The following is a 13260-nucleotide window of genomic DNA, read 5'->3' on the forward strand; positions in this document are numbered from 1 at the left end:
GAATACTTCATGTGAAATATATTTTCTCTATGTTTTGTACTGACAACACATTTTGTAACCCATCTTTTCTTACAATCAGAAACATAACTCACGTCAGAGCAATATTTTTAATTACTGACTTGCACGTCATTCAGCTCATTCTTTGAGTTTCACCTGACATTAACTTTAACTGTTCTATTTAAAGCAGGTAGAAAAGGATGAAATAAGACAATTTATATTACACCACGTATTATTCATGAATATATGCATGGTATGTTTCTGCTTGTGTCTGTTTGTGATCAAATTTGTTTAAATATATTCACATTATGAAATGTAAACTCCAAACTGTTGATTAAATTTGCCATAAGAGGAGTGCAGCAAGAAAACCTGCTTTGATTACTGATCAGATGGAGGGAGTAAAATAAGGGAGGGTGAGGATTCTGTGATGTATAAGACAACATCATCTGCATAAAAGCTGATTCATGACGTGTGACTCTGAGATAAGAACTCCCATATTATTGATGCATTTCTTGATGTAATGACACCAGAGGTTCAGTGCTCAATGGAATGAGTCCTGGAGATACAGGATTTTCATTGCTCGTTTCTATAAAATCAATGAAGTGTGTGTCTGTGTTCTCAGTGAAGTGTGTCAGTATACTATCACTATAAACTCTCCCAGAGCACTGGAGCATGGTGCTGCTGATGCAAAGTGGCTCTCTATGGAAATGCTCTGATTGACTCCAACAGGGACATTGTCAGTATTTATGTGACAGTAAGACAGAAAATAATTACTTACAGTTTAATGTTTTCTTCTTTGTAAAAATGTTTCGTTTTTATCATAGTAGGGAATCATGAAACACACACATGCCCTCCTATATTACCAACAGTGGACTGTCACATCAACCAAATCAAGTGAGGACACTGTTTTCTGGTCATTATGAAAAAACAGAAACAGAACAGAAAATGTACTTTCAATGTCTTTTTCCATAACCTTACTAGAAATATTCCTCAGATATTTTGTTTAATCCATTAAGGCCTAAAACGCCTGGAAAAAATGCCTGGAAAAACTCTGGGCGATTTTGAAAGAACCCCCTAAAACCAGAAGTTTTTCTGGAAATTCAACAGAAGATTTTTCAGCCTCTGTAGCAGATAGAAATGAAATTCAAAAAGTATTTGAGAGCTTATACCCGTGGCTTTCATGAGAAGTTGAGTTTATTTGTCCAAAACTTCAATAAAGTTTTTTTTAAAATCAACAAACTCAGCAAATGTTACATTTGACTGAATAAAAATCCTATGGATAATACTAATACATGCCCATTAGCAAGATGCAAACATGATATGACCATTGGAAGAAATAGACATAGTTCTCATTAGCCTACTGTAATAAAAATAATAATAATTATCATAATAATAATAATAATAATAGTAATAAATAATAATACATTTTATATATTGCACTTTTCAGGGTACTCAACGACGCATAAAGTTATATAAGATATAAACAGTCATGATTTCTTATATCATCATCACAATCAATCATTATTATTATTATTAATATTAATATATTATTAATAATATTATTATTATCTCCAGATGGCCACAAATCTGTCTGTTCTTCAGTGAAAATATGTCGTCTAAAAACATATTCCTCATCCATAAATCCCGGTCGATTGGTTCCGAGGGTTCATAGTCCAGATCAGCAATAAACTCATCGGCGCTGTTTTGAAAAAAAAGTGAAATCAAAGGAATCTAAAAAAATATTTTCCTGTCTTGTGGCTTCACGATCTGTTAAATAGTTTCCACTAGAGACAGATATATGGATTCACTGTCAAAGGCATCTGGATATATATCGGTATCTATGTATATGTTGTCTGATATGCACAGAAATTAAACGTAAGATATCATTTATATAATGAGATGTGGGGCGATTTAAAAATGTTGTGATCTATTTATATATTTATATTCCTCCTTTATATTCTCTGTTATCAATCCTAGAATAAGTTCACAATTCCTGGGATCCACCCTGAGTTCGGGGTTTTCTGATTGCTCTGTTTCCCCTCCTGCACTACCTAATCACCTCATTCTCCTCACCTGAGATTCTCTGCAGTGTCTCCACCTGTACGTCATCCATTCATATTCTTAGTTTTTATTTCAGTCCTGATTTTCAGATGACTCAGTTTTGTCTTTCCTCGATGGAACATGAATATTGTCTGTATGGTAAAGCAAAGGTGCAAAAGTGCATCTGTCCTTATTTTAGTTCTATTTAGTTTCATACTATCACTGATGGAAAATACAATTACAAATGGAAAGCAAAAGATTCTGCACACAAGGATCTGTGCAGTTTATTAGACTCTGTAGAAATCTTCATCAGGTTATTCTACAGGATGATTTTCATTATCTCATCACGGGTTGACTTGTTCTGTTTCTTTCATCAAGTGCAGAAAGTTGTTACAAGGTGAAAGGGCCCAAACACATCTTATGGATCCACTTTTAATAGAGCTAGACTGAGGTTGCAATGACAGCTTTAGTAATAAATAAAACATATATATTCTGGGAAAGGCTGCAGGAGATGTGTTGTTGTTTTAACTCAATTTGTGTTAACAAATCTTACTTACTTCCCTCTGTAAAAAAATTTGACACAAAAAAGTGCCCAACTTTTGAGCTATGTTTTCCAAACAAAAATAAATGAATACATAAAAAAAGAATTCAAAAAATACAAAAAATACAAAAAACATGTATATATACATATATATATATATATATATATATATATATATACATATACATATATATATATATATATATATATAAACATAATATTGAATATATATATATATATATATATTCAATATTATGTTTAAGAGTTTATCAGCTACGGGTATGTGTGTGTGTGTGTGTGTGTGTGTGTGTGTGTGTGTGTTTGTGTGTGTGTGTACTCAGTGAAGTGTGTCAGTCTCTGCAGTAACTTCCAGCTGCAGCAGTCTGTCAGCAGAACAGAAACTGAACTGAGGGAGGTTTTTGTACGACGCTTTTTCACTGTGTGAACACAGCTTGACTGTTGATAGAGTGATAACTCTGACAGTAGTAAACTGCTGCATCTTCAGTCTGAACTCCACTGATGGTCAGAGTGAAGTCGACTCCATTCCCCGCTCCACTTCCACTGAATCTGGAGGAGATTCCAGAAAATCTATCTGATGTTCGGTAGATCAGAAGTTTAGGAACTTCTCCAGTTTTCTGATGGTACCAGGCCAGGTAGTATTGAGAGCCAGTGTAGTGGGAAACCTTTGGACTGGCCTGACAGGGAATAGAGACAGTTTGACCCAGCTGGACAGATTTAGCTGCTGGCTGAGTCAACACAACATTTTGTCCCACAGACCCTGAGGAGAGAGAAGAAACACTGGACATGAGATGCTGAGGTGAAACTCTATAACAATCCAAATGATTTTCACCTGAGAGAAAGATGATCTTTCTCACCCTGAGTGAAGCAGAGGAGAGTCCAGATGAGGATCAAAGTCATGTTTCTGATGAGGAGGATTTCTGTGGCTTCTGTTGTCATGAAGGACAGCTGTCAGTCATCCAGTGTTCAACTCTCAGGACTATAAACTCTCCCAGAGCACTGGAGCATGGTGCTGCTGATGCAAAGTGGCTCTCTATGGAAATGCTCTGACTGACTCCAACAGGGACATTGTCAGTAGTTATGTGACAGTATGACAGAAAATAATTACTCAAAGTTTGATGTTTTCTCTCTTTATAAACATGTTTCCTTCTTATTATAATAGGGAATCATGAAACACAGACATACATTCCTATATTACCAACAGTGGACTGTCACACCAACCAAAACAAGTGAGGACACTGTATTCTGGTCATTATGAAAAAACAGAAACAGAACAGAAAATGTACTTTTAAGGTCTTTTTCCATGACCTTACTAGAAATATTCCTCAGATATTTTGTTTAAGAGAAACTTGTCAAGAGTGAAATTGCATTTCTTGTCTTCCTGCCAAAGAGGGGACCTCAGTGAATGGTAGTGAAATTAAAGGAATCTAAAAATATATATATTTTCCTGTCTTGTGTCTTCATGATCTGTTGAATAGTTTCCACTAGAGACAGATATATGGATTCACTGTCTATGTATGTGTTGTCTGATATGCACAGATATGAAAATTAAAATATAATTTATATAAAGAGACGTGGGGCGATTTGAAAATGTTGTGATCTATTTATATATTTAATATTTCTCCTTTATATTCTCTATAATCAATCCAAGAATAAGTTCACAATTCCTGGGATCCACCCTGAGTTTGGGGTTTTCTATTTGCTCTGTTTGTCCTCCTGCACTACCTAATCACCTCATTCTCCTCACCTGAGATTCTCTGCAATGTCTCCACCTGTAGGCCATCCATTCATATCATTAGTTTTGTATTTCAGTCCTGATATTTAGAAGACTCAGTTTTGTCTTTCCTCGATGGAACATGAATATTGTCTGTATGGTTAAGAAAAAGTGCAACAGTGCATCTGTCCTATCCTGTACTATCATTGGTTGAAAATACAATTGTAAATACAAATAGAACGCAAAATATTCTGCACACAAGGATCTGTGCAGTTTATTAGACTCTGTAAAAATCTTCATCAGGTTATTCTACAGGATGATTTTCATTATCTCATCATGGTTGACTTGTTCTGTTTCTTTCATCAAGTGCAGAAAGTTCTTACAAGGTGAAAGGACCCAAACACATCTTATGGATCCACTTTAAATAGAGCTAGACTGAGGTTGCAATGACAGCTTTAACAATAAATAAAACATATATATTCTGGGAAAGGCTGCAGGAGATATGTTGTTGTTTTAACTCAATTTGTGTAAACACATTTCCCTTACTTCTCTCTGTAAAAAACAATTGACACAAAAAAGTGCACAACTTTGAGCTATGGTTTCCAAACAAAAATAAATAAATGCATAAATAAAAAATATATACATGTATGTATGTATGTGTATGTATATAGAAATGTATATATATATATATACATATATGTATGTGTATGTATATATATATATATATATATATATATATATATTCATTATTATGTTTAAGAGTGTATCAACTACTAGTGTTTAAGAGTGTATCAACTACTAGTGTGTCTGTGTGTGTGTGTGTGTGTGTGTGTGTGTGTGTGTGTGTGTGTGTGTGTGTACTCAGTGAAGTGTGTCAGTCTCTACAGTAGCTTCCAGCTGCAGCAGTCTGTCAGCAGAACAGAAACTGAACTGAGGGAGGTTTTTGTACGACGCTTTTTCACTGTGTGAACACATACTGACTGTTGGGATAGTGAAAACTCTGACAGTAGTAAACTGCTGCATCTTCAGTCTGAACTCCACTGATGGTCAGAGTGAAGTCGGAGTTTGATCCACTGCCTGTAAAACGATCTGGAGTCCCTGACTGACGAGAGCTAGCATAGTAAATAAGCAGTTTAGGAGTTTCTCCATCTCTCTGTTGGTACCAGGCTAAACAGTGGTTATTGCTATAAACATGAACCTTCTGACTGATCCTACAGCTGATGGAGACGGAGCCTCCCGGAGCAGAGCTCACTGCTCCAGGCTGAGTCACTGTGACCTGTCCTCTGGACTCTGAGGACACAGAGACAGAAACATAAAGCAGCGTCATGGTTTTGTCGGCTTCATTTCAGAGGGACGGATGTTCATAGAGGAGAGGAGTTTGATTCTCTGGACTTTACCTGTGAAGCAGCAGCAGAGGAGAGTCCAGATGAGGACGCAGATCAAAGTCATGTTTCTGATGAGGAGGATTTCTGTGGCTTCTGTTGTCATGAAGGACAGCTGTCAGTCATCCAGTGTTCAACTCTCAGGACTATAAACTCTCCCAGAGCACTGGAGCATGGTGCTGCTGATGCAAAGTGGCTCTCTATGGAAATGCTCTGACTGACTCCAATAGGGACCTGGATTACTCTGATAAACTGATTGATCCATTGATGATCAGCATCATCAGATGCAGGATGTTTAAATGCAGTTTTTATTTGGTTTTACTTCTTGAAAACCTTGGTATCAAAATGTTCGATTCAGGGTCCCAAAAGCCGGCCGAAACAACTATAAAAGTCTGTTATTACCTGTTACATATAGGTGTTGATCACAGGATGACTGCATCAGACACTTGTTATTTTATTTGCACCCGTGTATTATTTGTATATCTCATTGGCTGCTACCTGCCCATTTGTACAATGTTATAGATAATATAATGTTTATTGTCTGTTTTTAAGGTGTGCTGTGTTAAAGGCATTGGATGTATCTGGAGAAGCCAAAGACACTTTTCCAATGAAGTCAATCTAAGCTAATCTAATGTCTGTAGAATGAAATAAATATACTGTATTGAATAAAAATGTGCCTTAGGAAATCTGTGGCATTGTGTTGTTATTCATTTTCATGCGTCTTCATTGTGCAGTGGAATAATAAAGCAGTTAGGATTAAAGGTGGAAACAAAGGAAGAGGGAAGGTCGTGTTGAAAATGATGTTTAAATAATTTTACAGAATTCTAAATGTAGTTTTGAAAAAATATATCGTCAGCATAAAGAAATATGAAAATCATTTAAGAGTTTCTGCAAAACCTGAAGAACAAAGAGGCACAAAGAGACAAATCTTGAGACCAAATCTTTTTCTATTCTAAATTGGGTTAAAGATCTAGTGGATGGTGGAGAACTTTGTGGAAGGAGTAGCTGATGAAAATGTGTGGCGTTAAAACTTCTGCATGCCCAAAGATGCTCTTATCGCTTTAAGTGATGCCGCCTGGCAACTATAAAAGTCTGCTATTGCCTGTTACATATAAGTGTTGATGACAGGATGACTGTATCAGACACTTGATATGTTATTTGCCCCAATGTATTATTTGTATCACTCATTGGCTGCTACCTGCCCATTAGTACAATCGTAAATATATTATTCTGTGTATTGTCTGTTTTTAAGGTGTGATGTGTTAAAGGCATTGTATGTACCTGGAGAAGACAAAGACACATTTCCAATGGAGTCAATCTAAGCTAATTTAATGTCTGTAAAATTAATTAAATATACTGTATTGTATAAAAATGTGCATTAGGAAATCTGTTGTTGTGATCAGTTTTCATGTTATCTGTAAAATCTTCTAACAGAGACCTATCTTGGTGAGTTTGTTTGTGTCAAAGTCAGAGAGCCGTGTCTCTCTACAGTGAGAGGTTTTCGTACGGTGGCTCAATGAGTTTGTATCACTGTGGTACACGTTCGGTGGAGGAACCAGACTGGATGTTGGAAGTAAGTCAAATATCTTACATTTTTAATAATTCTAGACATCTGTCTTTCTGTTTTTTATGTATTGCACTGTCCAGGAAAAAGATAGCTGCTTTATCACTTTCATTTGTGAGTTTTTGACAAAGATTTTGCAGTCAGAGACTTCAGCAACATAACTTCAAAAACTACTTTTAATGAAAAATATGTTTTTAAATAACAGAATGAATGATAATTTCAATCTTCAGTGGTAAAGTTGCATCTTTAGGGCTTGTAGGTTTAGTTCAGTCAGACAAAGTCAGAGAGCCGTGTCTCTCTACAGTGAGAGGTTTTTGTACGGCGGCTCAATGAGTTTGTATCACTGTGGTTGACTTTTGGTGGAGGAACCAGACTGGATGTTGGAAGTAAGTCAAATGTTTATTTGAAAAAAAGTTTCTGAACCGATTACTATTAAAACATTTTATAATTAATTATAATTATGTTGTTTTATATTTAGTTTTCCACCACAATAATAACTGTTGTTATATTGAATTAACTTGTTGAAGTAACATTGAACAAAGTGAAGATAAAGATTGGAGATATATTTTTTTGTAATCTTTATATTATGTATTGTGTATTGTGTGTTTAGTCTTAAGATTATTTGAACATTTCATTAAATAATGACTGAAATCCACACGCAGAATATTTGATGGCTGTCAGCTTACTTTCTGTATTTATTCATTTTATAATTAACAACTCAAATATTTTGTAGTTCAGGTTTTTCATACTGCTGATGAGAGTTCAAAAATGTTGCCTGCTTCTTTTTATTCCAGTGTAGTTTGATATATTTTTCAGCTCATTCTGTACGATGATTCTCTCTGTGCTGATATGCATGAGAGGCTTCTTAAAGGGAAGTGAAACAATGTGTGAGTGAGTGAGTGACTGGTGGAGCAGAAAAACCATCTGACAGAAACTCCTTAAAGGAGAAGATCAACTCTCACACAGGAAAGGTGTCCAAGTGTCTGCTGGTTGATTGACAGCTGTGTGGTCCCGCTGTCCTCTAATCTGATTGATGTCTCCTAGGTGATGCCCGTCCCACCCTGACGGTGCTGCCCCCCTCCACTGAGCAGCTGCAGCAGGGGAAGGCCACGCTCATGTGCCTGGCCAACAAGGGCTTCCCCTCAGACTGGAGTCTGGCCTGGAAGGTGGACGGCAGCAGCAGCAGCAGCAGCAGCAGCATCAGCTGGGAGCAGAGCAGCAGCCCCGGGGTGCTGGAGAAGGACGGCCACTACAGCTGGAGCAGCACCCTGAGGCTCTCTGCAGACCAGTGGAGGAAGGTGGGCTCTGTGACCTGTGAGGCCACCCAGGGCTCCCAGACTCCGCTCTCAGAGAGTCTGAGCAGAGACCAGTGTCCCCAGTCCTGATCTGACTCACTGGTTCTACTCTGCTACTGCTCTCAGTCTGCACTCTTTCTCTGTTTCTCTTATGATGTTTCAACATTAACTTGTTCTTGCTTGTGTTGTTAGTTTTAACATTTTCAAACAATAAAGAATTCCATCGTAGATTATAAAAGTGACGGGTCTCTTGAATTCCTTTCTTTTACATGTGTTATATATTAGGAGCATGAATCAGGTTAAAGTGCCAAACTGGCAATCATCAAGTACATTTTTTCTAGATACATTTTTTATTGTTTTAAGACTGTAGACATGGTGCAGCTATTTCAGTTAATATAAATCACAAAGCTATCAAATTTAACTAATTTATGCTCTTGAAGGTCCATTTGTTAAGTTAATATGTCATTAAATTTGCATTTTCACCCAAAATCATACATCATTTGTAATCCTATGTTCCTAATATCAATGGTGCCCTGTTGAGAGGTATCCATACACATATTTTGGGACATCCTAAAATCCATACATATTGGTGCCCCGTGTGAGGCATTGTACAGTCGGCAATAGTTCTGCACTTTGTAACTCTCTCTTCGTTCTTGCTTATGTTGACGTTTTTAATATTTTAAAGCAATAAAGATTTGTTTATGTGTATTATGAAAGTGTCTTTTGGCTTTTCCCTTCTGTGCCATATACATGTATAAGATATAACATTCAGGTCCAGAACTATAAAGTCCACAGTACTTTTCAGTGGTTTTAAGAGTTTACTCTTGAATTGTTGTTTCCATTTTTATGTTCATTAATTAAACTCGTTAAAAACTGTGAGATCATTTCAATAGTGGATACCAAAGATCTCTGCTCAAACTAATTCATGACCTTGAACATGTAATGTTCAGTTTGGTGTTAAATGTTACCTTTTAATTATTCTGAAGATCTGAACTGAAAAAAATCTAAATAATAGAAAGATTCACAAAATTGGAAATAAAAGTCAGCGTATCATCTTCATGAAGTGATGTAACATGAAACAAAAATGAGATTTTACACACAAAAAAATCAAGCTTGGCCATTTTTTCTTTTTTCTTTGAAACTCTCAGAGACCCTGAGAGACCAGTGTTCCCAGTCCTGAGCCTAACCCTCATAAATAAACCACTACTGTCTAACTTTGCTTCATTTTTTATATTGAGTAAAACTTCTCAGTGTGTTTCTAAAACAAAAGTAACTTCAAAATGTACACCCCAATTAATATTGTGATATTATTTTTTGGAGCTGTCAAAGTTATCTTAATAATAACACATTAATGCAAATTCATGTTAACAGCAATGATTTTTTAAATGCATGTTCTGTGAGTATGACCCCCGTAATCTGTAGTTACTGTCAGTGTGAATGAGTTACCATGGAGACGTTCAGTCTCAGATTCCACAGAGAGACTCCTCCCCCTCGCCCCTCGCATTACCTCATAGCACATGCACACTTTATTTATTCTTTGTTTTAATTGATTTGTTGTATCACCCTGTTTTGATCCCACTAAGTAGAAGAGAATGTTTCTGTGAACCTTTATTATCCCCATGTGAGATTAGACAGTTACACTGTGTGAGATTATTCACTATAAGTGTGAAGGATCTTATTCAACTGACCAACCTTTTTTTCAATATGTCTTTTGTTGTGATAATTAGGTCAATCATTTTGTGTTGAGCTGTTTAGTTAACCTTAACACATGTTAAGTTTGACACTACATGCTGTTAGTTTTACTGGGTCATGTTACATTCATCTGTTGTTTCTTTTTGGGCCTCAGTTTGCCATGTTTTGCTTTCAGCATATTTTTTGAGCATGCAACATCTTTCGGGATATATAAATATATTTGTGTGTGTTTATAAAAGTTAAAAGTCAATAATTTGTGTGTGTGTGTGTGTGTGTGTGTGTGTGTGTGTATGTGTCAGTGTGTGTGTGTGTGTGTGTGTGTGTGTGTGTGTGTGTGTGTGGTCAGTGAAGTGTGTCAGTCTCTGCAGTAGCTTCCAGCTGCATCAGTCCGTTGAGTTTCTGTTCTGCTGACTGAGGGAGGTTTTTGTACGACGCTTTTTCACTGTGTGAACACATTCTGACTGTTGATCCAGTGATAACTCTGACAGTAGTAAACTGCTGCATCTTCAGTCTGAACTCCACTGATGGTCAGAGTGAAGTCAGAGTTTGATCCACTGCCTGTAAAACGATCTGGAGTCCCTGACTGACGAGTGCTAGCATAGTAAATAAGCAGTTTAAGAGTTTCTCCATCTCTCTGTTGGTACCAGGCTAAATGGTGGTTTGGGTTGGAAAAATAAACCTTCTGACTGGTCCTACAGCTGATGGAGACGGAGCCTCCCGGAGCAGAGCTCACTGCTCCAGGCTGAGTCACTGTGACCTGTCCTCTGGACTCTGAGGACACAGAGACAGAAACATAAAGCAGCGTCATGGTTTTGTCGGCTTCATTTCAGAGGGACGGATGTTCATAGAGGAGAGGAGTTTGATTCTCTGGACTTTACCTGTGAAGCAGCAGCAGAGGAGAGTCCAGATGAGGACGCAGATCAAAGTCATGTTTCTGATGAGGAGGATTTCTGTGGCTTCTGTTGTCATGAAGGACAGCTGTCAGTCATCCAGTGTTCAACTCTCAGGACTATAAACTCTCCCAGAGCACTGGAGCATGGTGCTGCCGATGCAAAGTGGCTCTCTATGGAAATGCTCATGCTGTACTAATTTAGAGTAAAATGACAGATATCTTCCAGTTCCTAGCAGAACATGTTATGAAATCAGAGATTAAAATGATACGTCTTCATTGTGCAGTGGAATAATAAAGCAGTTAGGATTAAAGGTGGAAACAAAGGAAGAGGGAAGGTCATGTTGAAAATGATGTTTAAATAATGTTACAGAATTCTAAATGTAGTTTTGAAAAAATATATCATCAGCATAAAGAAATATGAAAATCATTTAAGAGTTTCTGCAAAAACCTCAAGAACAAAGAGGCACAAAGAGACAAATCTTGAGACCAAATCTTTTTCTATTCTAAATTGGGTTAAATATTTAATTATAAACTAGAAATGAAGACAAACAAACTGTTTTTTTCCAACTGTATGATTTTTTTTTTTTTTTCAAAATTTTAGCAATCGACATCATCAGTGTATGTTTTTCAGAAACACAAGAAAATTATCTTACAAAAAACTATTTTTTTTTAAATGAAAATACTTTAGGTGTCACTTTTGATGAGGCATTGACTTTTGAGCACCATGTGAAGCGTTTGATTGACTTCTGTTCGTCCCACTTGAGGTTGATGGTTAAACATTGTCCCACTGTGCCTCACCCTAACATGAAGACGATACTTCAGACATTTATTTTGTCCATTCAGATTTTTGTTTCACCATTTACATTTAATGAATCACTCCCAGCTGGTTCAGACGGCTGCTGTATGGCCTTAGAGCAGGCCCTTGATCAGATCATAGTTCTTTCTCTCTGTCTGGATCCCAATTAAATAAAAACCCAGTTCAAGATATATGTGGTCAGTATTAGAGCTTGACATGGTCAGACACTCTCCTGTATCACTGAGCTTTTACAGGATGTTATCACTGAGGGCTGAGAAACATCTTATAATCACAGCGTGTTGGTTTTATTGCACTATCGACTTAAACACAAAGCTGACGGTGCCACTGAAGGTCGGACTTTTGATCTTTGGGAGCCAGTTGGACACAAGTGGACACTGTTGACACCTCGAAAAATCAGCAAATGATCCAGATGTTTAGAGATACTATAGTCTAAATTTTGCATTTTTATTGTCTTTATAATTCAAGTTTGTGTGTGTGAGTGTGCTTAGTGAAGTGTGTCAGTCTCTGCAGTAGCTTCCAGCTGCAGCAGTCAGTTCAGTTTCTGTTCTGCTGACTGAGGGAGGTTTTTGTACGACGCTTTTTCACTGTGTGAACACATACTGACTGTTGGGATAGTGAAAACTCTGACAGTAGTAAACTGCTGCATCTTCAGTCTGAACTCCACTGATGGTCAGAGTGAAGTCAGAGTTTGATCCACTGCCTGTAAAACGATCTGGAGTCCCTGATTGACGAGTGCTAGTATAGTAAATAAGCAGTTTAGGAGTTTCTCCATCTCTCTGTTGGTACCAGCTTAAACAGTAAGCACTGCTGCAACCATAAACATTCTGGCTGGTCCTACAGCTGATGGAGACGGAGCCTCCCGGAGCAGACCTCACTGCTCCAGGCTGAGTCACTGTGACCTGTCCTCTGGACTCTGAGGACACAGAGACAGAAACATAAAGCAGCGTCATGGTTTTGTTGGCTTCATTTCAGAGGGACGGATGTTCATAGAGGAGAGGAGTTTGATTCTCTGGACTTTACCTGTGAAGCAGCAGCAGAGGAGAGTCCAGATGAGGACGCAGATCAAAGTCATGTTTCTGATGAGGAGGATTTCTGTGGCTTCTGTTGTCATGAAGGACAGCTGTCAGTCATCCAGTGTTAACTCTCAGGACTATAAACTCTCCCAGAGCACTGGAGCATGGTGCTGCTGATGCAAAGTGGCTCTCTATGGAAATGCTCAGACTGACTCCAACAGATACCTGGATTACTCTGATAAACTGATTGATCCATTGATAATCAGCATCATCAGATGCAGGATGTTTAAATGCA

General features: G+C 37.5%; 4 gene segments (V, D, J or C); 1 reads left to right on the plus strand and 3 right to left on the minus strand.

Annotated features, from left to right (window-relative positions):
- Window positions 1–3012: 3012 nt before the first annotated feature.
- Window positions 3013–3631, minus strand: LOC131984358 (Ig kappa chain V region 3381-like). The segment is given in 2 exon segments: window positions 3013–3356; window positions 3454–3631. Coding segments are annotated over 2 exon segments (426 nt in total).
- Window positions 3632–5268: 1637 nt separating this feature from the next.
- Window positions 5269–5960, minus strand: LOC131984359 (Ig kappa chain V region 3381-like). The segment is given in 2 exon segments: window positions 5269–5600; window positions 5708–5960. Coding segments are annotated over 2 exon segments (423 nt in total).
- Window positions 5961–6821: 861 nt separating this feature from the next.
- On the plus strand, window positions 6822–9221 carry LOC131984360 (immunoglobulin kappa constant-like). The segment is given in 3 exon segments: window positions 6822–6827; window positions 7591–7642; window positions 8301–9221. Coding segments are annotated over 3 exon segments (399 nt in total).
- Window positions 9222–12533: 3312 nt separating this feature from the next.
- Window positions 12534–13161, minus strand: LOC131984361 (Ig kappa chain V region K-25-like). The segment is given in 2 exon segments: window positions 12534–12865; window positions 12973–13161. Coding segments are annotated over 2 exon segments (423 nt in total).
- Between the last annotated feature and the right edge of the window lie 99 nt (window positions 13162–13260).

Source organism: Centropristis striata, chromosome 14, assembly GCF_030273125.1.
Source record: "Centropristis striata isolate RG_2023a ecotype Rhode Island chromosome 14, C.striata_1.0, whole genome shotgun sequence".
Classification (NCBI taxonomy): domain Eukaryota; kingdom Metazoa; phylum Chordata; class Actinopteri; order Perciformes; family Serranidae; genus Centropristis; species Centropristis striata.